The sequence below is a fragment of the Nannobrachium achirus genome, assembly GCF_963921795.1.
Source record: "Nannobrachium achirus genome assembly, chromosome: 17".
In the NCBI taxonomy this organism is placed as follows: domain Eukaryota; kingdom Metazoa; phylum Chordata; class Actinopteri; order Myctophiformes; family Myctophidae; genus Nannobrachium; species Nannobrachium achirus.
The window spans coordinates 13,657,275-13,684,527 of NC_137824.1; the positions used below are offsets into that span (position 1 = coordinate 13,657,275).

Sequence of the window (27,253 nt, forward strand, 5' to 3'; positions counted from 1 at the left end):
TTGACTTTTGCACACAAAACATTCCCTCCTCCCCCTCCCCTCAATGACATGCACCAAACAGGTCATTGTCTTTGATGTTTCATTGATTAGAGAGAATCACTAACGAGCTATTCGACACTTGTATGGCTCAATCAATGACTGCAGTTCGGAGCCCTTTTGAAGTTCAAAGGGAGCAATTAAGAACTCTGGTGAGCCACGCAGCCACCCCTCCCTCCACTGTTTCTGTTGATTTTCAAAAGTTAGACGCACCCCTCCTCCGTATTGCATTGATTTCATTGGTCGGTAAGTCAAGATACCGTATCAAGAGACGCGTCATATGACACATCCAGACCAAGAGAAGCAGTTCACTCAGAGAGTGGGTGGGTCTATTGGCTGGAGCCAGGCAAGTGTACTTGTGCTCAGGAAGAAAAGTTGGTCTGAAAGTAGGGTCTTAAGTAGTAAGAAAAAGGAATTGATTCCTTCTTAATCTAATTTCTTTCTAGTTTTTAAGAGCGCAGTAGTTTAACCCACTAAGAGAGAGAGAGCAGTAGTTTAACCCACTAAGAGAGAGAGAGCAGTAGTTTAACCCATTAAGACCTTGATTGATTGAAGACTTTATTAGAAGTTTGCATAGGAAAAGGTACAGTTTCATGACGGTACAGTTCACTGGTACAAGGTCTACTAAAAGGAGATCCATGAAAAGACTAAGCTTATTTCCACAGGAAACCATTAAAGTATCTCATATAACATTGAATGACAGACGAATAGAACACAGTACTATGCAGTAGATATGTAAAGAAAAAAAATGAAAGAACAAAAAAAAAGAAAACAGTAAGTCTAAACAAACAGTAAGTATATACAAAGAAGGGGCATAAGGCGGTAAAGCATCTTTGTCATTTTAGATTTTAGCATTGGCTATTCAAAAATGTCCGATATACAAGCTCACAGCGCGTCACTTTCTTTGTGCTGCGCTGCGAGCTTTTACATCTGCTATTTTTAACTCTTTTTGAAAGATCTTGCAAAAACATTGAGAATCTGCCTCGACACTTCTCCTCCAGCTGCTCCAGAGGCGACCGCATTTCCTTTTCCCTTGGGGACTTCAACATTTCATGGCTCACATGGTGACGTTTGTTAGCATGGTTCCAGTTGATTCACATTAACACTGAGGATTTTCACTTACTTAAGGTCATTTTGAAAACGGCATGGCAGTGAACGCTTGAAAACCCCTCGCATCTCAAACGGCATCTTTAACAACCAAACACTAACGGTGCTGCCCTCCCTGAAAGACCAATAACTTTAGTTCTTAACTCTTTTACTGCTACATTAAGGATTTAAGGAGGTCTTAAACTGCCATCAAAGTAGCTTAAAAGTAGCTTACCTTTGCAATGTTATAGAAAAATATCCATCCATTATTTCCAAACACAATCTTTAGTAAAATATAGGCGTATTTGTCATCGAGCTAAACTGACTGCAGGGGCAGCCATTTGCAATGAACGAGGCTTGCAAATGTCCCTCGCTAGCACCAGTAGTTTTTAAAGCATAGAAATGGAGAAGCTAGATCCAGGCATAGAAAACAACCAGAAAAGTGATCCCGCCTCCATTGTTGTTTATGTGTGGTCGAGATTTGAGACCAGCGTTAACGGGAGCTCTTTCTACTGTAGACAGCCGCGCCACCCCTCATCTGCTCACAGTGCTCAGACAGGGTAAAGAACGAACGGCCGCTCGTTCATGGCTGTGCGCTACTTGAATAATCGGGCGAGCGCGCTCATAGCAGTTCATAGCAGTAAAAGAGTTAACAAGACAAGCTTAATGAGACCAAGTTCACGATTATTGTGACTGCAGCATTTCTCTGCATCGCAAAAGCAGAGAATGTTAAACTGTGTGTGTGTGTGTGTGTGTGTGCGTGTGTGTGTGTGTGTGTGTGTGTGTGTGCGTGTGCGTGTGCGCGTGCGTGCGTGTGCGTGTGTGTGTGTGTGTGCGTGCGTGCGTGCGTGTATGTGCGTGCAGCTAGTGAGCAAGCTGAAGGAGGAGATAGGAGCCATGGAGCGGGAGCACAGTGAGCTCCAGCAGCACATCAGCAGAACCGACTGGTGGTGTGAGAACCTGGGCCACTGGAAGGCCACCATCGCCACTGCAGAGGTCTGTGCACACATTATAATGAAACCGCAGGGCTACAGCAATTCCACCATGTCACAAGAAAGTCGTGAGACTTAACCCTTTTTGTGCCTATCCCGAACAAGTTCGGCTTTATTTCAATCCAATACAATATTTTATTTACCCCGAGCTGCTTGGAGCAACGTGGGTGGTCCTTGCTCGTCCAGCGCCTACCAACGAGAGACGCTAGATGGTCCGACGATTTATTCCATTGAAAATGGTTTAAAATAAAGTTTAGAGCCCCCCAAAAAAAACTCAATCTATACTGTTGGCGGCGCAACGTATTCCGGGATGCCTATCCCGAAGAAGTCCGGGATATTTAATAAAATGAATTATTTAATCGGAGGCCTCAACGAAGCCCCGGTCTAAACGTCCATCCATGGTCCGGGCCAACACTCGGCCATACACGGGCCGTAGTCGCGCTAACGGCCGCATCGCGCCGCCCACTCCAATAATAAATCACATCTTTAGACAGGATTTTCTCCGGATTGTGTTCCCAGACCCAAAGAGAACGTTTTTTGCGACTGAAATAGCTTTAGATCGGGCTTCTAAAGGGGTTAGCATTTTGGCTACGTGTCAGCTAGCTTCCTCCTCTCGTCCCACATAGCATTGGCTGGAGTGAAATCCCAAGGTACTTGGGACAGTGTCGACGGAAGCTAGAGCGAAGGTCTATAGAGAGATTTCTGGCACTCTAGAGGCCACTTGTGGCCCGGGGCACTGTATGAGTTAACAGTATATCCGTTGAGTTTCAATACAAAACACAAAACATATAGAGGACATACATAACAACAATTGCTCACTTATCTTTCCCTAAACGAATGGCCCTCTACAGGGGAACCTTTTCTAAAAGTCATGCTTTTGCCTGCCTTTTAAAAGAGCTCAGATTGGTTGTCAGTTTGACACTGGTTTACAGATGGTTGCACTGTGTGGCTCCTAAGTAAGTAAAAGAAACCTTAACCCACTTTACTTTTAAAAGCTGAGTGGCTCACATCTGCTACACTAGCTCTGGTGAAATGCGTGTGCACATCGCTTACCTGAGTAAAACATCTCTATGAGAATGTGGGGACCGGCAACGTGGGGTCCGGCAACCTGAAAGTAAACTCCATCTGCTCGAAAGTTATATTTACCTGCCGGGGGCAAGTGGGCAAGCCTTAAAGGCCCAGTTCACCTGCATCATATGATGCAAAATGCATCACTGAAGATGCAAAATGCATCACTAGTCATGCTGAAATACTAAAATATCTCAAAACACAGATTGAACACAAAAAATAACTGCTAATAAGATCTGGTTGTCCCAGAGGTGAACTGGGCCTTTACTTCGTCCATACTTCGACCAAAACCGAAGATTTCGGTCAAAAGGTCCTTTTCGACCATAAAATTATGTCCCTCGCGACTTCTGAAAAGCATTAGACCGAATGAGAGTTCAGAAATGTGCACGTCGGAAAACACAACTCACCGAACATTTCTGAGAAAGTATGGACAGGCCTTTAGTGTCAATGCCTGGCCTTTAACGACATGCCCAAAAAAGGAACACTAGGCTTCTTGTAGTTGGTTATAACTTAAAAACGTTATAAGTGTGTGCTTTGCGTTGCAGGCCACGGAGGAAGGCAGTGAGACGGTGGCGTGCTACAGTGTGTGTGTGAGCCTGGCGGAGGCAGAGGAGACGGCCAACAGTCGCTGGAGCGTCCAGAGGAAGCTGACCGAGTTCCACATCCTGCACCGAAAACTCACCGAGGTAAGCAACCAACCAATGAAAACTCACGAGGTAAGCAACCAACCAATGAAAACTCACCGAGGTAAGCAACCAACCAATGAAAACTCACAAGGTAAGCAACCAACCAATGAAAACTCACCGAGGTAACCAACCAACCAATGAAAACTCACCGAGGTAACCAACCAACCAGCCAAACCGATACAACCACCCCAGCACCTCCGAGCATTTTTTAAATCAATCGTGCATTTTGTCAAAACTAGAATAAAAATTTTCAGATGAGTAAAATCATCTAAGTTCATAGTCATAATCTAAAGACTTATGACTAAAAGTAAATCCCCAAAAGATTTAGAACACTGCTTAGAACACCTAGATGTTTTTACTCTCCTAACCACCTCGCGCCACCTCTCCCATATTGTTGGTCACTAAAACACATTCATTCAGACCAGCCCACTGGGAGCAGACTTGGGCTGAGGAATTCATACAAAGAACGTTGTCGCCCTCTAGTGACCATTCATAAACCTGTCTCTCTCCCCAGTGTTTTCCATCATTGAAGAAGCTCCAGCTACCGTCTCTCAGTAAACTGCCCTTCAAATCCATCGACCAGAAGTTCCTGGAGAAGAGCAAGACTCAGCTCAACGCCTTTCTTCAGGTATACGCTGTATATTTTTGGAGATGGGTTTACAATTGTTGTTAGGATTAGACATTTTAGAGGTTAGGTTTAGGTGCTATTTTATTCTTAGTTGTGCGTCAACGCCACTCACCGGAAAATATAGTTGAGCTTGTAGAACTGCTAGTTTTCGGCTGCTATTCAATATTCTCAGCTATTATCCATGTTGTCCTCACACGTTTGATGTCCTCACAAGTGTAGTCCGTGGACTGAAGACTCACCTTTTCAGACTCCACCAAAACCCTTAGCACTACTGGAGAATCATTGTCCATACATGAAGCTAGTTAGCATTTGTTTTTTTAGGTTTTTCTAGAAACCTTTTTTATTATTTTATTTTTTCTTTACAGATTATATTGTTTTTCTAGATAGATATTCATTTGCATTTGTTATATTACTGTTGATGTACTGACATTTGTTTATTATTGTGATATTTTTATCTGCTTATTGTAAGTCGCTTTGGATTAAAAGCGTCTGCTAAATGCCTAAACTGTAAACTGTAACACAAACCTGTGTGTGTGCGTGTTTGTGTGTAGCGTCTGTTGACAGATGAGCGGTTGTGCCAGTCCGAGGCTCTCTATGCGTTCCTCAGTCCCTCACCGGAGCATCTCAAGGTAAGAACTCCCACGCGTTGTTCGTCAGAGTCATGTCTTTGTCACCCCTAGGGGGTCCTCAGAGTTACTACAGGGACTCCAAATATTTGTGTGATAGAAACCTTTTTTCTCCTTTTTTATATTAACCACTTGAACCCTAGTGTCCATATTCTTACTGCTTTAGCCAAATGATGAAACTATATGGAATCTATGAAAAGGTTATGCGAGGGTCTCTGCTTCATCTCTCTTCTCAACTAAGGGGTCCTTGGCCTGAAAATGTTGCCCCTGCACTAAGGAATTTTCATTGTAACTATATATGAGCGTGTGTGTGTGTGTGTGTGTGTGTGTGTGTGTGTGTGTGTGTGTGTGTGTGTGTGTGTGTGTGTGTAGCAGAGTCACTCACTGGCTCAGCCTGATGGCCTCAAAAGTCTAGTATCTCCCTCGGTCCATATAGTAGAGGAAAAAATAGGCCAGAAGTTGACCATACCCCTACCCGGGGTAGAACAAAACGCGACATAGTTTTTTCATATCTTTAGGATGTCCCTTTCATGAAATGGATTGTCCCGAGTTTTGCTTTTACTGCAAAAGTCATGAAATTGATCCATGAAGGGACTCATCACATAAGCAAAAAAACGCCTATCCTGAAAGATGGAGTTCCAAGTCAAACCTTTGTCATTTTCTACCTGCAGGTTGTTTTCACCTCATACTTGCACAGAAGGTCTACAGGTAGTGTCCTTACATCCCAGAACAATCAGAATGCAAAAATATGGTTCTGTTTTGAATCTGCTGCCTTTTATATAAGGACCATCTATAGGCGGAAATGACATTCCTAAGGAAAATTCCCCTGTAATCCTTCTATAAGGGGTAGTACAAACTATGACAAAGTTTTTTCATAACTTTTACTTGTCCTCTTCATGAAATGGATGGTCAGTAGTTTTGCTTTTACTGCAAAAGTCATGAAATTGATCCATGAAGGGACTCACCACATAGGCAAAAAATACGCCTACCCTGAAAGATGGAGTTCCAAGTCAATCCTTTGTAATTTTCTATTGCTGGTTGTTTTTACCTCATTCTTGCACAGATGGTCTACAGGTAGCGTCCTTAAATCCCAAAATAATCAGAATGCAAAAAAGTGATTTACCAAGAAAGGGCAGAAATATCCCCACAAGTTAATCATACACCATTTCCACTTACTGGTAGGGAAGGAGCTGGAAACAAGGGCCTACTACAAACTTGATATCCCGGTATCAATAAGCTTTGGGCTTATCAAGCTTGTTATTAAGCATAGCGGCCCATGACATCATGTTTAAATAATCAAGACAAGAGGCGATTAATACATTGTTACAGTACTATTCATAATATATAGCCATTTAACACTTACTGCACACTAATGAATGATTTTCTAAAGATATTAAATGACAATATTTTTTACTTTTGTCAATTCTCATTCTCATAGACAAACTCAGACTCACAACAACTGGCCAATGCAAAAAGATACCAGTTCTGTTCAGAATCTCACATCTCACATCTTCCCACAAAATATTATAAAGCGCTCAACAGTGGGCTCGATAAAAGCCCATGGGTCAATAAGCAGGATCGATAAGGTGCTCATTATCAATACAAATTAACAAACTCCATTTCAGATTGTCAATAGGGAATACACCAACAACCAAAATAAACCAGAAGAATATGTCATAATATGCTTGTATTGTGAATCAGGAGTTTTTCTATATATGTGTGCCATTCTTACTGCATGCCAAATAATCAAACGGCAGCTTTTTCTCATTTTAATTTATTTTGTTTATTTCTTTTTCAATATTTTCATATCAACAACTAATTTGAGTGTGAGGGGGACTGACCAATTTGCAAAGCTGGTCAATGGATACAAAGCTGTGATCTCCCAAATTCAGACATAATTTTGTCAGGAGTTTGTTCGTGACGTAATCGGCTGTGTATCTATTGGTCAATGGCTGGTCAATGGATTAATTGAATTCAGTCTTACTATTTATGTTATGGTAATAAATATGGTATGATGGTATATATTATTATAATATAAACGGTAAGAAGGAATTCCGTTCCCAGTGGATTACAACCAAGGGCCACTACAATGCTCTACAGTCAAGGCTGGTCCACAAGGCACAAGCTGGTATAAAAGGATTGTGTCATTTCTTGTTTATTTTAGTTTACAGGCAATGTACTGTAAATACAGGAGCAATATTATGTACAACACAATCCCACAGAGAGACATTGAGGCACGTACTACTTTGACTGCAACAATCCTTATCATAGCAGTAGAGTTGGGTGAGGTCTCTTACTGCTTGGTGCAGGCTATTTTTTGAACAGGACAGGCTTTAGTGATGTATCCTTTAGCATCCAACCCTTCCCAACTGGATTCCACAAAAGGGGTTTGGGGACCTGATTGTGGCACCATATACTGTACCAGTTTGGTACATAGCCTGTTGAACATTCAAAAATATCCTCAGTGGGAGGCAGGTGTGAGACTGGCATGTCTGTCGTTGATGCAAGAATACAACGGAGCTCATCAAGACTAGAACACACCTGGCCCTTTGCCTTCTTTTTTAGGCCATAGAGAGTGAGGGCATATTGTCTTGAACATCCTGAAGCCTCTGGTAGACTATCTGTCAAGCCAAAGGTTCTCAGACCCTGACCTAATTTATATGTACAGTACTATGGATATACTTGTGTTGCTCGCCTACTATGTCAGTCAACAACTCCTTGGAATAGCTGCCATTTTCATGCATGCTGGTCATGGGATAGACAACGATACATCCAAATGTCTGATATTACAAATACATTGGGAGTGGCTTTGTGTGAGAGTCTTCTAGCATGGCACGCATTGACTGGATGCAATGCAACAAGTTCAGAATAAGCAATAATACAGCTTTCAACAAGCTGGCGAAGCACATTCATGAACTTCAGGATCTGAGAATCTTTGGCTTACTGCATGCCAAATAATCAAACATTGGTCAGTCTCCCTTACACTGCTCAAAATAGTTGTTGATTGAAAAAGAAATAAATGAAAATGAGAAAAGGCTGCTGATTATTTGGCATTAAGAATGGCGCACAAAGTGTAGTGTATTCTACTGAATATAGGCTTACATATATAATGTACTGCATTTAAGTCTGAATACCATAGACTGCTTATAGAACAATATGTTTGCTGCTTTTGAGGTGAAGAGAATTAGGCCTTGGGATGGGTGCATCTCTCCACTCCGACATGTCTCCTTTCCGACATGTCTGCATTCCGACACTAACCCTATCTCTACCCCTAACCCTAAACCTTAGGCCCATGGGAGTGTCGCCACTCCGACAATAAGAAGTCCATTTCGGAGTGGCGACATGTCGGAATGGAGAGAGCCCCCCCCTTGGGATGTAGGGACACTACCTGTAGACCATCTGTGCAATATGAGATGAAACAACCAGCAGGTAGAAAATGACAAAGGATTGACTTGGAACTCCATCTTTCAGGGTAGGCTTTTTTATGGTGGGTACCTTTATGGATCAATTTCATGACTTCTGCAGTAAAAGTAAAACTACTGACCATCCATTTCATGAAGAGGACAAGTAAAAACACTGTCAGGGTTTGTACTACCCCTTATAGAAGATTATCTCCAGGATCACAGGGGATTCTTCCTTAGGAATGTCATTTCCGCCTATAGAAAGTCCTTATATTAAAGGCTGCAGATTCAAAACAGAACCATATTTTTGCATTCTGATTGTTCTGGGATGTAAGGACACTACTTGTAGACCATCTGTGCAAGTATGAGGTAAAAGCAACCTGCAGGTAGAAAATGACAAAGGATTGAATTGGAACCCCATCTTTCAGGGTAGGCGATTTTTGCCTACAGTATGTGGTGAGTCCCTTCATGGAACAATTTCATGACTTTGGCAGTAAAAGTAAAACTCGGGACAGTGCATTTCATGAAGGGGACATCCTAAAGATATGAAAAAACTATGTCGCGTTTTGTTCTATCCCTTATAGAAGATTATCACCAGACTTACAGGGGAACATTCCTTAGAAATGTAATTTCCGCCTATAGAAAGTCCTTATATAAAAGGCTGCAGATTCAAAACAGAACCATATTTTTGCATTCTGATTGTTCTGGGATGTAAGGACACTACCTGTGGACCATCTGTGCAAGTATGAGGTAAAAACAACCTGCAGGTAGAAAATGACAAAGGATTGACTTGGAACTCCATCTTTCAGGATAGGCGTTTTTTTGCCTATGTGATGAGTCCCTTCATGGATCAATTTCATGACTTTTGCAGTCAAAGTAAAACTTGGGACAATCCATTTCATGAAGGGGACATCCTAAAGATATGAAAAAACTATGTCGCGTTTTGTTCTACCCCGGGTAGGGGTACCTCAAAAACTAAGGCTCTTTTTTAGGATTGTTTCCTCCTCTAATAGGGGATATCCCTTTGGATCAATCAGTGGTTGAGATATTGGACTTTCACGCCGGAGACCAGAGTTCGAATCCTGGGCATTACATGTGTATATAGGCTTACTGTAGTGTAGATGGTGATGTATGACATTATGTCCCTCTTGAAGGTGATGACCATTCAGAAGAAGTCATCTTTCTCGCTGGCCTCCTTCCTGGAGAGGCTGCCCGGGGACTTCTTCTCACACACCGAGGTACACGCACGCACGGTCGCATGCACACACTCGTACATACACACAAGGCATGGCTCCTTCAGTGTTCCGTATTGATCAGCCAAGTAAATACTTGGACACAATTCTCTCTCACAACTTGACCCTTTGTCTGCCTTCTGGTTGGTCCCTGACTGACTGACCAACCTCATTTATGTTTAATTTGCTAAAATATCATTTTTGGAGAAATAAAAAACATTTAAAAAAACATGCCTAGTCACTAAACTGCACTTGAGATGTTCCTTTTTTTACTGAAACCACGTTTAAAATGAGAACTGAACACACAGCAGAACATCAATACGAAGCAAACTGAAAAATTATATAAGTTATTTCAATGGCAGTGGATGGAGAGAAAGGACTTTTGTCCAACTAAGTCACGGCAACCAATGGATGCGAAGAGGGGCTCGGACCATGGGCGGGACTTGACAAAGGGTCAATTGAGTTTGCAGGGAGCTTGGCATAATTAAGTTGTAACACTGTGTGTGTGTGTGTGTGTGTGTGTGTGTGTGTGTGTGTGTGTGCGTGTGCGTGTGCGTGCGTGCAGGAGGAGGCGGAGGACGACAGTGACCTGTCAGACTACGGGGACGAGGCTGACGGGAGGCTGAGAGACGCTCTGGCCGAGCCCTGCTTCATGCTGATAGGAGAGATCTTTGAGCTCAGAGGCAGTAAGATCACTGATCTATAATATCACTGTTGTTGCAGAAACCTCTCATCTGCATTATTATAACTTTGTGTTTTTTCTCTGTAAATGATCGCCCTACGTGATAACGCTCCAGCGTCACGCAAAAACAACTTTCCTCAAGCTCGAAACTGCGATTTGATCTTGCAAATTTGCTACTTTAGAATTTAAACAGGCATTGAAGTTTTCACCTAAAGTAAAAACACAGAAAGCAATGGATGGGAATAATCAGTACAAAAGAGCTGTAACTCTGTCTTGCCTCACGACTGTCTTTGCGTTCCTCTTCATCAGTGTTCAAGTGGGTGAGGAAGACTCTTATTGCACTGGTCCAGGTCACATTTGGACGAACTATCAACAAGTAAGTGGCTTCATCCCAGACTATTGTTATTCTCTTTCTTTCTCTCTTCTGTCCCCCTCAACTCTCACTTTCTTGTCTAACTAAGAAAACTAAGAAAGAGAAAAAAATGCCACACAAAACCTAAACTGATATCAATCTCTGGTATGTTTTCTTAAATTCCAGACAGATCCGGGACACGGTGCACTGGATCTTCTCAGAGCAGATGCTGGTGTGTTACATCAACTTGTTCCGCGACACCTTCTGGCCCAACGGGAAGCTGGCGCCGCACCTCACCGTGCGGACGGACTCGGAGCGCAGCGAGACCAAGGAGAGAGCCCAGCAGAAGCTGCTGGACAACATCCCAGGTAACAACCTAGGGGTCTTCAACTTTCTCAGGACAAGGTCCCATTAGTTAAGAGAGAGTTGAAGCAGGGACCAAAATCTATATAATTTGGGCCTTTGTTATAGATTTTTTTAAAACAACACACACACACACACACACACACACACACACACACACACACACACACACACACACACACACACACACACACTCACAAATTCAATCATAGATACACAGTAATGCATACATAGTATTGTAGTGGTTCTCAAAGTGAGGTTCAGACTCTCTTGAGTTACTTGAGGGGGTTCTAAATGGATCCTTGTTGGCCCATTTGGTTCCTTATATTTTGTGCACTCTCAGTTACAGAACAGATGTTTCCTGTTAAGGAGATGAGTGTTTAACTTAGTTTTCTCCCCTTTCCTTTTTACTTAATTCAAATGTACTGGTATATAATTTGTTTCCATTGCTTTAATGCTTGATGTATCAAAGCACACTGAATTAATTGCCTTGTCATGACCTCTGACCTTGTCTTTTCCCCCTCTGTCCATTGATGATGTCATCTATGATGTCAGAGGCCCTGGCGAATCTGGTTGGCCAGCAGAATGCCCGCTACGGAATCATCAAGATCTTCAACGCCCTGCAAGAGGCCAGTGCCAACAAACACCTGCTCTATGTAAGAAACACCAACAACAACAATAACACAATGAAACAGATTCATTACATGCATTCTTTTAGCTCCCTCTCCCTTGGTGCCAAACACGAGTTTCCTGAGTTTGGGCCGTGTACCGTATGTCCCTGTGCCAAACACGAGTTTCCCGAGTTGGCCGGTTTTGCTCTCCCTACTCTCCCTACTTCCGGCATGATCGTGATCGCGAAATGCATGTTTGACTCCCAGAACAGCGCTATCTTTCAAACATGGCAGCCATGTTTGTTTACATTTGTGGTGCATCATCTGTGCATTATCCGTGCACATTGTGCACATTAAAAGGTAAAATTCTGGCATTTCTGGCAATTGAAGACATTAGTCGATTTTAATTATTGGCAACGAACACGTTAAGTGCAGTACTTAACTCATCCCCTGCTTATGACGAGCTTGACGAGCTATATTTATGGGTCCACTCTGCTTATGACGAATATGACGAGTTATCGTCGCCACGCGACGGAGCGCGTGGCGCTCCGTCGGTTTCGCTTTGAGCAATGGAAGGCTGTAGTGTTTTGTTGCTTACCGTGCCTGGATCGTATTGTGAATGGAATCGGTGAACCATCGCGCAATACACCAACACGGAGCTAGAAAGGAACGCCCATAAACGTCACATCCGCTTTGAGCGTGGGGGAAAACAAACCGCCTTTCCCCATTGAGTTAATACAGCGTAAACAGTACACTATCGTTTTAATCACGTTCAGAGCGATTTTTTTGGACGATAAAACACTCGACAGCCAAGAAAAATCCATCAGAAGGACTTCTGGAACGCAATCGTTCACTCGCTGTCGTAAAGTTCACTTATTATTAAGATAACAAGCCTATTATGGATGACTGATTGATTGATTGAACGCACCGCTGTGCAGCACGGAGCTACTGTACCTCGCCACCTCGTCTAAACTACTACTCCTGCCTCATCAAAACCTCTGGAATAAAACGGGACCCAATTTTACTCTTTATACGTTGACCACATATTCAGTCTACTACACCAAATCTATTTTTGCCAATCTATGCCGTGCCAAAAATCAACAAGCTTGCACATAGGTTGGACCCCGGTTATCTTCTCCCTGGCATATAGGATATAGAAGTCGGAGTTCAAGTGGTTTGTAATCAGAGTCAGATTAATATATTCCCCGCAAATTACACAAGCACTGACTGAGATGGAGATCTGTCGTTTCTGTAGGCTATCCAAGTTACACAACCATGAGATGAGATCGGAGATCTGTTTTTCTCTCCATCTACTCTACTCCCTGTGTTACAAAAAAAACATGTTTGCACATGCAGTGTTCATTTCAATCCTGGTAGAGACACTAATATTAATATGAGATATGATCAATTAAACGTCCCACAATATAAATCCAACAGCCAGGCCCATTAGTCGTCAATAGATTTGAAACGTGAATATGGTCTAAATCCATTCCCATTGCCTAATACACTTACAATGGCATCCTCCTCCTGTGTCCTTCCCGTACGTGTTCCATGAACATCATTGCTGAATTAATGGCCTTTGTTTTTTGATATTGTGATTAGTGTAATTGATCATGTTCATGAAAATGTGAAAGTGTGTCTCTTACCAGGTGATTAAATCAGTCAGATAACCATGGCATTGATCCGACCAGTCCTATAAGGACAACAATTAATCCCGATGCTATTGCAGATAGTTTTTTGTCCAGGCATTTGCAGTAAGGAATCAATGTAATTAAGTGGTTTATAATCAGACTCAGATTATCCCCCGTGCATGTGTCAGAGTTGCACAATATAAGCACCCGTGGTCCCCCTCTTCCCTCTATGCTACAAAACCTGTTTACATTATGTCTTTAATCACCTGGTAGAGACACAATTACAATATATGATCAATTAAACTTACTCTAATATCAAAAAACAACAGTCGTTAAGTCGTCAATGTTGTTTATAGAACACATCGTAGTGAGTTCAAGTAGGATAGAGACCTGATCTTTGAATATATTGCAGGATCGACGCCAGTTTAAAAGTATTTTCTGCAGGTTTGAAACTATTTAGGATAGGATTGTGTTGTGTTGCGTTGTGTCAGTGTGTAAATCCTTGCATGATAACAAGCTGTTAATGGCTGTAGACAACTGGAATTCATTTAATGTGCTCTATAACCATCATTGATTAATTAATGCTTTTCGTTTTTTGATACGATAAGTTTAATTTATCATAAAAAAAAATGTAACAGTGTCTAATACCAGATGGATAGTCTAGATAACCCATGGTCTTTGATGATGCGACCTGTCCTTAATATCAGACAATATTTAATCCCAAAGCTGTTTAATTTTAAATGCATCATTTTTTGTCCATTGGCAACCAAGGAATCAATGTAAGACATTGCAATGAATTAAAACATCGCTATACTATTAAAAAATCGGATTTGAAAACACGGAAAACCCCATTCTACTAATGGGGGTTGTTAAATATTTCCCCCACGCTTGACTCCGCCCCCAGCTATGACGCGCTGATGACAAAGCTCCGTGTTGGTGTATGGATTCGCGCGCGCGCCCACGTTAAAGGTAGGCAAAATCCTGGCGGTGTGGACCATTAGAAGGGTCTTAAAAATAGCGGTGGGTGAGTTAATTAACTCATTCATTGCCAAAATGGCCCCCAAGTTCCTCACTGCCACGTTCCTAAATTTCTAGTGCACGGATACATTTTTTGTGCACGGATCGTGCACGCCCATGCCTAGATCATGCACCATGTGTAGTACTTTTTCACAGCTTTCAAACAAAAAAAGGCATTCATGAGATGGAAGCCTTCAAAGTCTTCAAATGTAAACAAAGATGGCTGCCATTTTGAAAGATTTGTTTGTTATGGGGCTAAACATGCAATTTTGCGATTCTGATCATGCCTAATACATTTTAGGCATTTTTGTAATTCGTTTTGAAAAACATTTTTTTTTTTTTTTTTTTTTTTGAAAAAAATGGAAAACTCTGGAAACTCGGGCCGTGGCAGTGGGGGTACTGAAATAACACGGGAAACTCGGGCTTGGCTATAAATGTACTTAGTTACTTTACAACACTGTGTTTCTCCAAAACAGTTTAAATATTAGCCATTTAGCATACACTTTCAATGGCCGGGTCAAAGTGGCCCAAAGACCCTGGGTGTTATATGTTGATACAGGGGGGTGTTGCAAATGCATGCAAATCATTTTAACATACTTTTTCTTGATGTTGAAAATTGAAAACCGGGTCAAAGTGACCCGAAGACCCTACGAGGGTTAAATGCTACCTTCAGTTTAAATGAAACATTGTCAACCATCATTTTTATATTATACCTCTGTACTTTTTGCAAACTGTTGATAAAGTAAACAATTAACCTCTCCTCTCCTCTCCTCTCCTCTCCTCTCCTCTCCTCCCCTCCCCTCCCCTCCCCTCCTCTCCTCTCCTCTCCTCTCCTCTCCTCTCCTCTCCTCTCCTCTCCCCTCAGGTACTGATGGAGATGTTTCTCAAGGAGCTGTGTCCTGAGCTCAACATGGAGGTGGAGAACCTGAACATCTGAAGGTGTTCCCGGTGATAACCAGACATTCTGCCATGCAGCGACATGTCGGTTTTTCCAGGCCTTTTCTGTAGCTGACCAATCACAGGCTGCCAAACGAGACCGACTGCCTGTCGGTTTATGTCGGTTTGTGTAATGAAGGAAAGTAATTCTATTCCTGGAGTCGTTTATCGGCAGAACTTTGCTGTGAACTGACGGACGCACAGAGCTGGTCTTCTGGACACCAGAAATGGTTGAACTGGTCGCACAGATCTAGCTCTTTCCTCATGAAGTTGAACTGGTCGCAGATATCAGATCATGAAGTTGAACTGATCACACATATCGGATCATGAAGAAGAACTGATCGCAAAGATCAGATCATGAAGTTGAACTGAAGTCTGAAGTTGAACTGGTCACACAGATCAGACATGAAGTAGAGGTGGTCGCACGGATCATGAAGTTGAACTGATCGCACAGATCTTGCTCTTTCCTTGGCCGTCTTAATGAGAAGGAACACCACAGAATGTGTTTTCCATCCTGTGTTATACAAACGTACAAGAGAGCAGAGTCAGTGTCTCCAAAAGAAAAGAAATAGAGCCAGCATCCCTCTATCCAGAAAGAGAACATTATGTTGTGGTTTTCTTTTTTAAGATTGTTATTATTTCTCAGTTCTGCTATATTGTTGACAGTAACGGTAAGAGAGTGACTGGAAAGGCAGAGACCAGAGCTTGGGGTCGGGTTCGAGCCCCGGACTAGACTATCTCTGGTCCAGAGCGTCAGCTGCACTGACGCTCTGACAGGCTTGACCAGGATTTCTGTGCCCCTACGAGGGCTCAACTTCAGTCAAAATAAAGTAAACTACTTCGCTACTCACCTAACCAAAGGTAGTTTTGCGTAGTTGAAAGTCTATTCTCCGTGGTGGGAAACCTCTCAGCACCCCACCTGCATTTTATTTCATGACAAAAATCATGTATTTTACAGAGTGGGTGGGGTTCTGAGAGGTTTCCCACCGCGGAGAATAGACTTTCAACAACGCAAAACTACCTTTGGTTTGGTGAGTAGTGAAGTAGCTTAGTTTATTTTGACTGAAGTTGAGCCCTCGTAGGGGTAGAGAAATCCTGGTCTAGTCTTTTAGCGGGCTGCCTGTCAGAGTGTCAGTGCAGCTGACGTTTTGGACCAGAGCTAGGACGAGACCAGCTGCAGGAACGACCACAGCCTTCTTTATCGATGTGGTATGCACTTTGACCAAATGGGGAGCCACTTATGTTATCCAACATAATCCATCATGATTTCTGTGATCCAATTGTTTGTTTTTTCTGTGTTAAATTATGGGTTACCAAAAATATCACGTTTAATGTCTGTATATGCCTCACTCAGCGTAAAAAGCCTGAGATGTACTTAGTTGCGCACGGGTGTCAGAAGAATTGCTGATCTGCAAGATCTGACGCGACACAGGGCGACACGTTGTGAGCTTGAGGATTGAATCTTTGTGGTTTGTGACACAAGGATGCACAACCAAGTATACCTCAAGGCATTAGAAATGTGACATTTTAGTTCTGGTATCAATGCGCGCTCTACAAACTAAAAGAGTTGGCCGACAATGGAAGGCAGTTGTACCAAACCTGCAACGCCTACAAAGTGGATTCCAGGAACTCTGTGGGTTCCGTTCGGGGTGTCTAAATTGAGCCATACAAGTCTGTAACTCTTAACAGTGTACAAATGGAACCAAATGAACCCTAACGGGTTTATTTGGTTCCATTTAGTACACTGTCAGAGTTAAGGGGAGGGTAGTTATCTCATCAGCTGGGACTGGGTGGTTGTAAGACCCTGATCATGGGATCTCATCAAATGGGACTGGGTTGGTTGTCAAACCTGATGATGGAATCTCTTATCAGCTGGAACTGGGTTCGTTGTAAGACCCGGATCAAGTCTATCGTTTGCAGCCTGAGCTGAAGCTGTTCTGTTCTGTGAAAGCGTCTTTTAAACTACTTTAAACCCCATATGGTTGGCCCGCAAGTCCCTCAGGGCTCTGTACTAGTGTCTTCTGTTTTCTGTTAATGTGGGGAAAGCTTTAGCTGAAAACATCCGATCGGCAAGCATCACGACGCGCCAAGATGCTTGTTGATCGGATGTTTTCCCTGCGAAATCCTTCCCCACAATAAAGATGCTGTTGGGTTTAAGTGGTTTCAGGGGTGTCGCACCAAATTCTGGACCCTGCATGGGTACAAGGATTCACTGCGGGCCCCCCATGAATATTCTTCATAGGGGGGGGAGTGGGTTTAACCTATTTAGACTGGGAACACATTATTTTGTGCTTTAACTATTGAAAAATAGCAGATAGGCCTATACAAGCTCACAGCGTGGCACTGAGTGCCTCGCTGCGAGCTTGCAGATTTGCTATTTTTGAAAAATCGTGAAAATGTCTTGGAATATTTCAAATCCTTCGAAGGTTTTTTGAAAAAAAACTATGTTTCTATGTCAGTGGTGCTCAAACCTTTTCATGTGAAGGACCCCCAAAATGATATGTATTTGGCCACGGACCCCCATCTAAAAATATTTAGTTCCAGGAACCCCCCAGAAGCAAAATTTTAGTTACAAATGTTTGCTTAAAAAATACATATATTCAAAGATTTGCACAAATTTCCACGACTTTTCAAAAATAGCAGATCTGCAAGCTCGCTGTGAGCTTGTAGATCTACTATTTTTCAATAGCTAAAGTATAAAATAATTAAGGCCCCTCCACCTTGGGCCCTAGAAATGTGACCCCCAGGCGTGCTCTCCACTTTCCTTCCAACGAAGTCACACGACCTGTGCAACAGCATCGTTGTAAAAAAAACAGAAAACTAAACTAAAAGAAGGAAAAAACAGACTTAACTGTGCAATATGTCGTCATGTAAAAGTCATTGTGACCAATTTTATTTGTGATTATTATTGATAGATTTTTATTTTTACCACAAAAAAAGAGATATTGTTTAGAGAGCGTTTATATAAGCAATAAATTGCACAAAAAAAAAGGAACTTTTCTTTCTTACAAGCTACTTTGCAACTTGTACTTTTGAATACTTGAGTATTTACTCAAGTATATATACTTTGTCTACCAGTGGATTTTGGTGGGATGTGAAGATCATGACCAGCAGGGCAGGATGGCGCTGAAGGAAGAAAGCTGAACATCTGGGTGGTGGTTGATGGAAACACCAGTCTCTGACAGACAGCTGAAAGGACACCAGAATGTTACGTGTAGTGCTCAACATCAGCAAGAGTGTCGCCAACAAGAATCTGTATGCTGGAATATTAAGGGTGAGCGATAAAATAGCAGCCAGAAGACTTGCAGGCAGGCCTGTCAACATTGGACTGTCAGAATCCAGGAGATTTATTTTTTGGTGGGTGCGCGGAACTCCCCAACCGGGGTCTGAGGGTCCTCCCCCCAAAACTTTTTAACATATATATATTTTCCTGTGTTCTGCATGTTTGATACATCAATCAGGCTTGCTTTACTAGCATGGGTACAATTTCATGCTTAAAATGCCGAATGCAGGTGTACAGATGTGATGACTGAAGCAAAGTAAGACATCTTTAATAATGATTTCTTTAAAGGGGTACTGTCACTTTAAAAAGTAATCTTAAAATATGAGTTAATATTTTTATGATGTCATTGTGGGAATGGGAAATTATAAGCCAATCAAATTAATTGACTGTACTTAGACTACTTACCAAGTCAGATGCACCACAGTGGATTTGAATCCACAAGTTTCAATCTCCATGGAGACGTGCAGGAACTTTACCACTGTGCCTCTCCGATTGCCTGTTAAGGGAATGCAGTCATGCAAGGGCTTCTAACTTTAGAGGTGAGCAAATGTAATGGTGATTGTGCACCCTAGGCTGTGGATCAAGGGTTTCCACTGCAGCATCGAGGAGTGTTAGGCCTATTATTAGGCCTATATGTTGTTATTTTTGGACACATTGTTTTTTTATATATATATATATAGTTTAGGTTGTGGTAGAATTCACAAGATGTCAAAAGTTTTTTGATGGTTTTTCCCCTCTGCACACTTACAACATACACACAATAATATACAACATAGGCCTACATACCAATGCAACACACATTTACAACTTCCAAAATATGGTAGTTATCTTTTCCCACCCTTTTTTGGGTGTAGCAGAGTGACTCACAGCCTCAACCTGATGGCCTCAAATGTCTAGTGTCTCCCTCAGTCCATAGAGATATCCCTTTGGATCAATGGTTAAGATATTGAACTTTCGCGCGGGAGAACTGGGTTGGAATCCCAGGCTTTACACAGACATTTTGATGACCCCTGGGACCACCAGGGGTCTTAGGGACAGCAAGCGGGTATCAAATGGGGGACCGGGTCCTGGTTGTTGAGAATCACTGTCTTTGACTATGGTAGAAGCCAAACAGTTGGTGGTGTTACGACCTGGCTCGCAGGGCATAACAAAAAGGAGGAAGGCATACAGCTTAGTTTAAAAGTGTTGGGTTGGTGTCAGCGAGAGTGTTGCGAGCCTGCAAGGTGTATACAATGATACATTTATTTAAAATATAATTTAAGTCAGCATGACAAAGAATGGAACAATTAAATAAAATTCAAAGGAGCTTTATTGGTTTGAGAAGACATACGTTTACATTGCCAAAGCAAGTGTCCAAATATAATATAAATGGGGAACATACATACAGTTGGAGTGGGTACAGCATTGTATACACAGAGCTATGTCACATTGTTATACACTGTGCCCCTTTTCCACTGACAAAGCTCAACACCACACCACTCCACAGCGCCCACTTGTGCCAGGTTTTCCACTACAAGGACCTGGGTAGAGTGGTGTGAAAGTGGTACTAAACGTGGTACTAAAACGTATCCAATCCAGAGTAGGTCTAAGCTCACTTCATGATTCATCATCATCACACACTGACTTAGTTATAGTTGTAATACTTGATAATAGATTCTATTGTGTTATAACCACTATTATAATCTATTATAGTTTATTATAGTTATCATTGTAATAAAAATACAAAATGTACCCAATGTCAACAAGCCATTCTTGGGTTTAAAGACCCGTAATTGCTGGACTATAAACCACACCTGAATATAAGCCGCACCAGCTAAATTTAGAACAAAAAACGAATGTTTACACATATATAAGCCGCACCTGACTATAAGCCGCAGGTGTCCTTCCTGCTTCCCGCCAAGGAAGATAAGGAAGGAATGGAAACACGTGACCACCGGGCATGCATCATGTCTGGCTATGAAGCTCACCATGGGTGCCAGAACTCACACCGGAAGTGCGATAAAATACATGTCAGTGAAGCGACTGCCGTTTTCCCAATGACCCCGAGCGCAATGGTGGGGGCCGATGGGCAATAGGCTTCCCACACTCCTGCGCCCCCACCGTTGCGCTCAGGGTAGTTGGGAAAACTGTGTTTGCGTCAGTGAATGGAGCCGGCTTGATCAGCTCATGAACAAACCTGGAACAAAAACTATTTATGAACGACTGAGACCTTTGTCATATAATCTCTTCAGGAATATAAAAGAAAACATATCAAAGGTATTTTTTACAATCGCTTGCTTTTCGATGTGCACAGTACATAAAGAAATAATAATATTAACAGTAAATAATAATCGTTTCTGTTTCCGAAGTATCGCGAGATTTGGTTCCCAGACAGGAAACACTGGATAGTATCGCGATACTTGGCACGTTTAGAAACATACTTTTTGCTCTTTAGATACACATCGAAAATCCACACAAAAAAATTGTGACATGCCTTCTTTTATTTTCCTGAGCTGAGTATGTTATAAAGGTCTCACTTTTTCATAAATAGTGTTTGTTCATGAATTTCATGAGCTGCTGGGAGGCTGCTCCACAGTCTTCCACCGAACTTCCGGAAAAAATTCTCCATGGCATGAGTAATCAATAGATAAAAAAAAGTCATGTTGGGGGTGAACTATTCCTTTAAGGAGAAACAGCAATGCTTAGAATGAGTGAATGCCACACAGCATACTCCTGAGCGTTCATTTATTGATTTCTAGAGTGTGCAACTGGAGCCAAACGGACTATTAATGGTCTGTGTGGTCGTATAGTTGGGTCTTTAATTATTCTGAATCCATTGCAAGCATTTGTTTTGCATGAAAAACATTCCTTAGGCTATAAGCGGCCGACAAAACTATGGTTTAGTGATGAGTCATCACTTTTCAATTTTTTTTGGGGTCTGTTTTTAGCCCAAGGAATGTTTTTCATGCAAAACAAATGCTTGCAATGGTTCAGAATAATTAAAAAACCCTAGTTTGACCCCTCACATGCTACTTAAAGCAGGGGTATTTTGTTCCTTTATAGTATAGTGTATAGTAAGTGAATGAGACACAAACTTTCAGAGGCTGTCAAACATTTTGCTCACATTTTTGCGAGGGGCATGGGAGCTCAATTTGTTATTTAACCTTCATAGTTGACAAAACCACTGAGAAACGGACCTCCGCTCTCCACGGTCACGAAAGTATCGGCTTCGACCCAACTAGTAAATGAACTGTATTTGACACCGTGTGTGTGCGTGTGCGTGCCTGTGTGCGTGTGTGCGTGTGTGTGTGTGTGTGTGTGTGTGCGCGTGCGTGCGTGCATGCGTGCCGTCCTTCAGGCAGAGTTTGACAAGGCAGCAGAGGACGTGAAGAACATCAAGACCAGACCATCGGACCAGGAGCTGCTGGAGCTGTATGGTCTTTTCAAACAGGCCAACGTCGGAGACGTTAATATTGGTACAGCCTTCTTCTATTACAGTACATATAAAAAAAAAACTAACTACTGATTTTCAAATGGCAAAAATGATGGCTACGGTTTTTGCTTTCAGGGCCACCAAAATTCTAAATGAATATCTTTAAACGTACTAAACGCAGCTGCACCAAGAGGGTAACACTTTACTTAAGGCCGGGTCTGATAACGCATTCCCTATAAGCCCCCTGTCACGTTGAATTCATAACGTAAAAAATCAAACCTCGGTTCGAAGTGAAGCGATGAAGTGTTATTCTATGTGTTCTAGAGTTATGAACTCTGTGATCTATACATTCTTTATATTCTGAATGAATGAATGAATGAATGATTTTATCTGGAGAGCCGAATTGTCATGTGAAGCTTGACCAATCCTCAAAGTATCCAATCATCAGACCGGGACGGACACTACACACATATTCTGGACGTACGGGACAGATAAAACCTATTCATTCTGAACTGAAATGGCCATATATGGACATGGGACACACATTTAGCTTTTTGAAAAAGCCTATTCATTCTGGACTGATATTCTGGACGTATGGGACAGAAAAAACCTGTTCATTCTGGACTGGAGTATGGAAAATGTATGTCACCTCATGTCCATATTATGGACATGAGGTGACATACATTTTGTTTTTGAAAAAGCCTGTTCATTCTGGACTGAGATGACCATATATGGACATTAAACACACATTTTGTTTTTGAAAAAACCTGTTCATTCTGGACTGAAATTACCATATATGGGCGTGGGACACACAAAGCCACTCATTGGAAGCGGTTTTCACCGCTTCAAAAATAACGTAAAAAAAGAAAAAGAAAAAAAAAAAGATTTGGCGGCCCCCTTGTAGTAACTCTGAGGAGCCCCTAGGGGGTCCAAGACCCCCCTGTTCAATATACTTACTGTAAGCTTAGAGCTTGTAGGTCGTCTATTTTCGGTGTAGAGATCTAGTGCAGAAGAAAAGGGGAAGGGGTCAAGTACAGACCCCTAGGGGGCCCTGGTCAACAATAGACATAGGGTTTAAGTGCTTAGGGTAGGGTAATACTGTATATTGTCGACTCCTAGCTGAGTCTTATTCGACCGTGCCCAGGATTGAACGCAGAACAAGTTAAGTTGAGCACTTTTTAGGTTATGTCACGTTGGGTTCTGACACAGAGGGCGCCCTCTCCCCTGGAGTTCACTCGTCGGCCTTGTGGACCGGCGTTACTCCTAGTGCAGGGGTGTCGAACTCATTTTGGGGTGAGGGCCGGATTGGATGAAAGGCGACTTGATGAGGGCCGAACCAGTCGCGGATCGGATGGCATGCACACTCGCTCATGTTCGCTCTGTTTTTCTTCCTGTCGTCTTAACCACTGCTATAGTATAGCAGTATATCATTTTACAAATTGTGTTCATTATTAAGTAAAATAGCTACTTTCATTATTGGTATTACAGTTGCAGTTAGGTACGAGAGATGCTATTTGTTTAAAGGAGTAGTTCATGCCCAAAAGGACTTTTCTTTCTTTGTTAACTCACGCCATGGAGACTTGAGTTCAATAATATATATTTATTTTATTTGTCGCATTACTAAGACAAAAATGTGATAATAGTACACTTCCCCCCATTGATTCCAGATGGGGACCCAAATGCATTTGTGGGTCCCCATCCGGAATCAATAGGCATGCATTTATTGTAATCAAATTTCTGTTTTAGGAATGAGTCTACATTGGCTCCATGGCATTTTGGGGGTGAACTACTCCTTTAAAGTGCCAATAAGAATAAACCATTTGATAATAGAATAATTCAATTCCTGATAGACTCTGCTATAATTTGTAAATGGCTAAAAAATATATATTATTGATGCAGGACAATAATTATTTTTATTGTATTTTATAATAAAAAGAATAAAAGTAATGAACAATAATGGCATATTCAGAAAATATCTGAATAATGAAACTTTAACATTTTATTATTATTATATTTTTTAAATAAGTTATTTTCTTAACAACATTAATTTCCATGTCTAATATGTGTAATCTTTGAGTACAGTTCAAATATTGAAGGTACATTCAGGTATTATTCATAGCCAGACTCCCCAACCCATTCCTAGCAATGCTGTCATCTTCAGAGAGAGAGAGAGCTGATCACTTAACATTCCAATCAATCAACTCAATCACCGCCACCTGGTGGGAGAAACCTAGCCTGCAGTTCTTAAAGTGATCCCTGACTAATACGACAAATATGCCTTAATACATTATAATTGTCCTCTATAACTACAATGTAAAATTAAAAACACCTTAATTATTTTATTTCTTCTAGAAATAGCTAATCTTTCACTCAACAGGGGAAATGCCCGTCGCAAGTTGATGATGTCATAAATGTCATGTGTGATCTATCCCTATGGAATTTATGGCATGCATGTGCAAATAAAAACAAACTTAATACTTCATATGGTTAATATGAGCATCAACTCAATATTTCAAATGTGTTTTTTGAACATGCATGCCATAAATTCCATAGGGTTAGATCACACATGACATTTATGACATCATCAACTTGCGACAGGCATTTCTCCTGTTGAGTGAAAGATTAGCTATTTCTTGAAGAAATAAAATAATTAAGGTGTTTTTAATTTTACATTGTAGTTATAGAGGACAATTATAATGTATTAAGGCATATTTGTCGTATTAGTCAGGGATCACTTTAAAACAATCATAACTCTTGACAGGAATGGGCTAGAGACTTACTTTCTTTTCCTAAATGCTCAGAAATATGTGCTCTACAAGCCTGGGGCCGGATTGAATCACCTCGCGGGCCGGATTCGGCCCGCGGGCCGTATGTTTGACATCCCTCTAGTGCCTCCAACACCTCCCGTCTATAGTCCTCGAAGTCACCTTGAATCTGATTGAGCGAGCAGTTCTCAACCACCCACAGCTGACACTGAGTCTCGGTGATAAGCCTGGCGTCGTGGCTCACAATGATGACGGCTCCTTTGTACTTGTTGATGGCCTCTGATAAGGCGTCGATTGACTCGATGTCCAGGTTGTTGGTGGGTTCGTCCAGGATCAGTACGTCGGGTTGGCGGCAGGCGAGCTCGGCAAACATCACGCGCGCCTTCTGTCCTCCGGAGAGTTTGGAGATCAGAATCTTGTGTGCGTGGCCTTCCAGGCCAAAGCGACCCAGGCACTTCCTGGCGTCCTGTTCGACCAGGTTGAAGTTCCTCATGAGATACTCCGTGGCTGCTTCGTCCATGTTCAGCTGGTCCGCGTACTGCTGACAGAAGAAGCCTACTTTCACCCGATGGTTCTGCCTCATCTCGCCTCTGGATGGGCTCAGTTTTCCTGTGAGGAGCAGTAATAGGGTACTCTTTCCGACGCCATTGGGTCCAACAATGCAAATCCTGGACTCCCTGTCAATTCCAAAGTCCACATTTTTAAACAGGGTCAGTCCATCATAGCCAAAGTCAACACTATGCAATCCCATGATGGGTGTCCACCCATCTTGGAGTGAATGTGGCTCGGGGAAGGTAAAGTTGACGGTGTATTCTCTGGGTCTCTTCAGGAGCTCTGTGCTCTCCTGGCTCTCCTCGTCCATGCCTCCTCCCTTCTTCTTACCCTTCTGCTGTTTTCTGGTCAGCGCCTCCTTTGTCTGCTTCACGGCCTGTTTGGTTGACTTGCCACCTTTCTTGAGATCCTTCAGCTTCTTCTCCTGCTTCTCGTATTGCTTCTGGCACTCCGTGAACTTCTGCTTGTACATCAGCTTAAAGGCCAGGTAATTGCCCCTGTAATAGTACAGTTTCTGGTTGTCCAAGTGGATGATGTCTGTGCAAACACCATTCAGGAAACTCTGATCGTGGGAAACGACAAGGAGAGTCTTCTTCCAGCCTTGAAGGTAGTTGTTAAGCCATGTAGCGGCGTTCAGGTCCAGGTGGTTCGTGGGCTCATCCAGCATCAGGAGCGTGGGCTCCATGAACAGAGCTCTGGCAAGGGACACTCTCATTCTCCAACCTCCGGAGAACTTGTTGGTGGGTCTGTCCTGCATCTCAGGAGTGAAAGACAGGCCAGCCAAGATACTTCGTGCTTTGGGCTCAGCGGAATCGGCTCTAATGGCATTCAGCTCTTCATACACCTTCTCTAGTCTCTCTGACACACCGTCATCTCCCTTCTCCAGCTGGGCCAGTAGCGTTTTCTTTTCTTCCAAGAGCTTCAGACGCTGAGTGTCTGAGTTCAGTACTGCCTGGAATGCTGAAGTGTCATCCGCCTGAACTTCTTGTTCACACAGCAGCAGATCAATGTTGGGGGGGATACTTAGTGCTCTGTTGGCTATGTGTTTCAGTAACGTGGTCTTTCCTTTGCCATTTGGTCCAACCAAGCCATATTTCCTGCCCGCCACAATCAGAAGGTCAGCATTGATAAAGAGTTCCTTTCCGTGAGCTGAAATACTGAACCTCTCCAGTTTGATATCAGAGGCATTCTCCAGCATGGCCTGTCTAGAAGACATCTCAGCTTGGGACAAAGAGAAGTTCTTGGGGGCTTCTGGCATCATGGCTCTGACACCGTTGTTGGGTGGAGTCATGGAGTTCTGCATGTTGGGTGGAGTCATGGAGTTCTGCATGGTCCTAAACACCTGCTGTAGTTGTGATGATAACTATAATAGATAAGGTATTAGTAGTAGTAATGTCAGTAGTTCTAATAACAATAGTTATTAATGTTAATGATCTCCTCTGTGCTCTGAGTCTACAACACACTGACAGCTGTCTCTCTCAGCCTCCTTTTATAGCACAGCTTGTGTACAGGCTCCGCCCACATGTACACAAACCTTTGTGTACGTTGCTATGGCAACAGTCTGCTGCTGGTCTGTTTGTGTACGTTAGCAACCACCTGGTCTGTTTGTGTACGTTAGCAACCACCTGGTCTGTTTGTGTACGTTAGCAACCACAATAGAAAAAACTTATTTTTTTTCAAAAACTTATTTTTTTTCAAAAACTTATTTTTTTTCAAAAACTTATTTTTTTTCAAAAACTTATTTTTTTTCAAAAACTTATTTTTTTTCAAAAACTTTTTTTTTTCAAAAACTTTTTTTTTTTCAAAAACTTATTTTTTTTCAAAAACTTATTTTTTTTCAAAAACTTATTTTTTTTCAAAAACTTATTTTTTTCAAAAACTTATTTTTTTTCAA

The 27,253-nt window shown here is 42.1% G+C and overlaps 2 protein-coding genes across 2 annotated transcripts in view; one reads left to right on the forward strand and one right to left on the reverse strand.

Moving 5' to 3' along the window:
- snx25 (sorting nexin 25) overlaps window positions 1-16,026 on the forward strand; it is a gene marked incomplete at its 5' end in the record, with an annotated part of 45,086 nt that extends 29,060 nt beyond the window's left edge. The window contains 10 exons of the mRNA XM_080746530.1: window positions 1,987-2,118; window positions 3,728-3,868; window positions 4,383-4,496; window positions 5,048-5,125; window positions 9,678-9,761; window positions 10,321-10,441; window positions 10,747-10,813; window positions 10,976-11,157; window positions 11,708-11,808; window positions 15,277-16,026. Coding sequence (XP_080602656.1) covers window positions 1,987-2,118; window positions 3,728-3,868; window positions 4,383-4,496; window positions 5,048-5,125; window positions 9,678-9,761; window positions 10,321-10,441; window positions 10,747-10,813; window positions 10,976-11,157; window positions 11,708-11,808; window positions 15,277-15,348 — 1,092 coding nt within the window. The remainder of the gene's footprint in view (window positions 1-1,986; window positions 2,119-3,727; window positions 3,869-4,382; window positions 4,497-5,047; window positions 5,126-9,677; window positions 9,762-10,320; window positions 10,442-10,746; window positions 10,814-10,975; window positions 11,158-11,707; window positions 11,809-15,276) is intronic.
- On the reverse strand, window positions 15,698-26,689 carry LOC308302272 (ATP-binding cassette sub-family F member 1-like; the record flags this gene model as incomplete). The annotated part of the gene is made up of 2 exons (XM_080746531.1): window positions 15,698-15,861; window positions 24,883-26,689. 2 exons carry the CDS (start codon window positions 26,687-26,689, stop codon window positions 15,698-15,700), a joined length of 1,971 nt encoding a protein of 656 aa, XP_080602657.1.
- Between the last annotated feature and the right edge of the window lie 564 nt (window positions 26,690-27,253).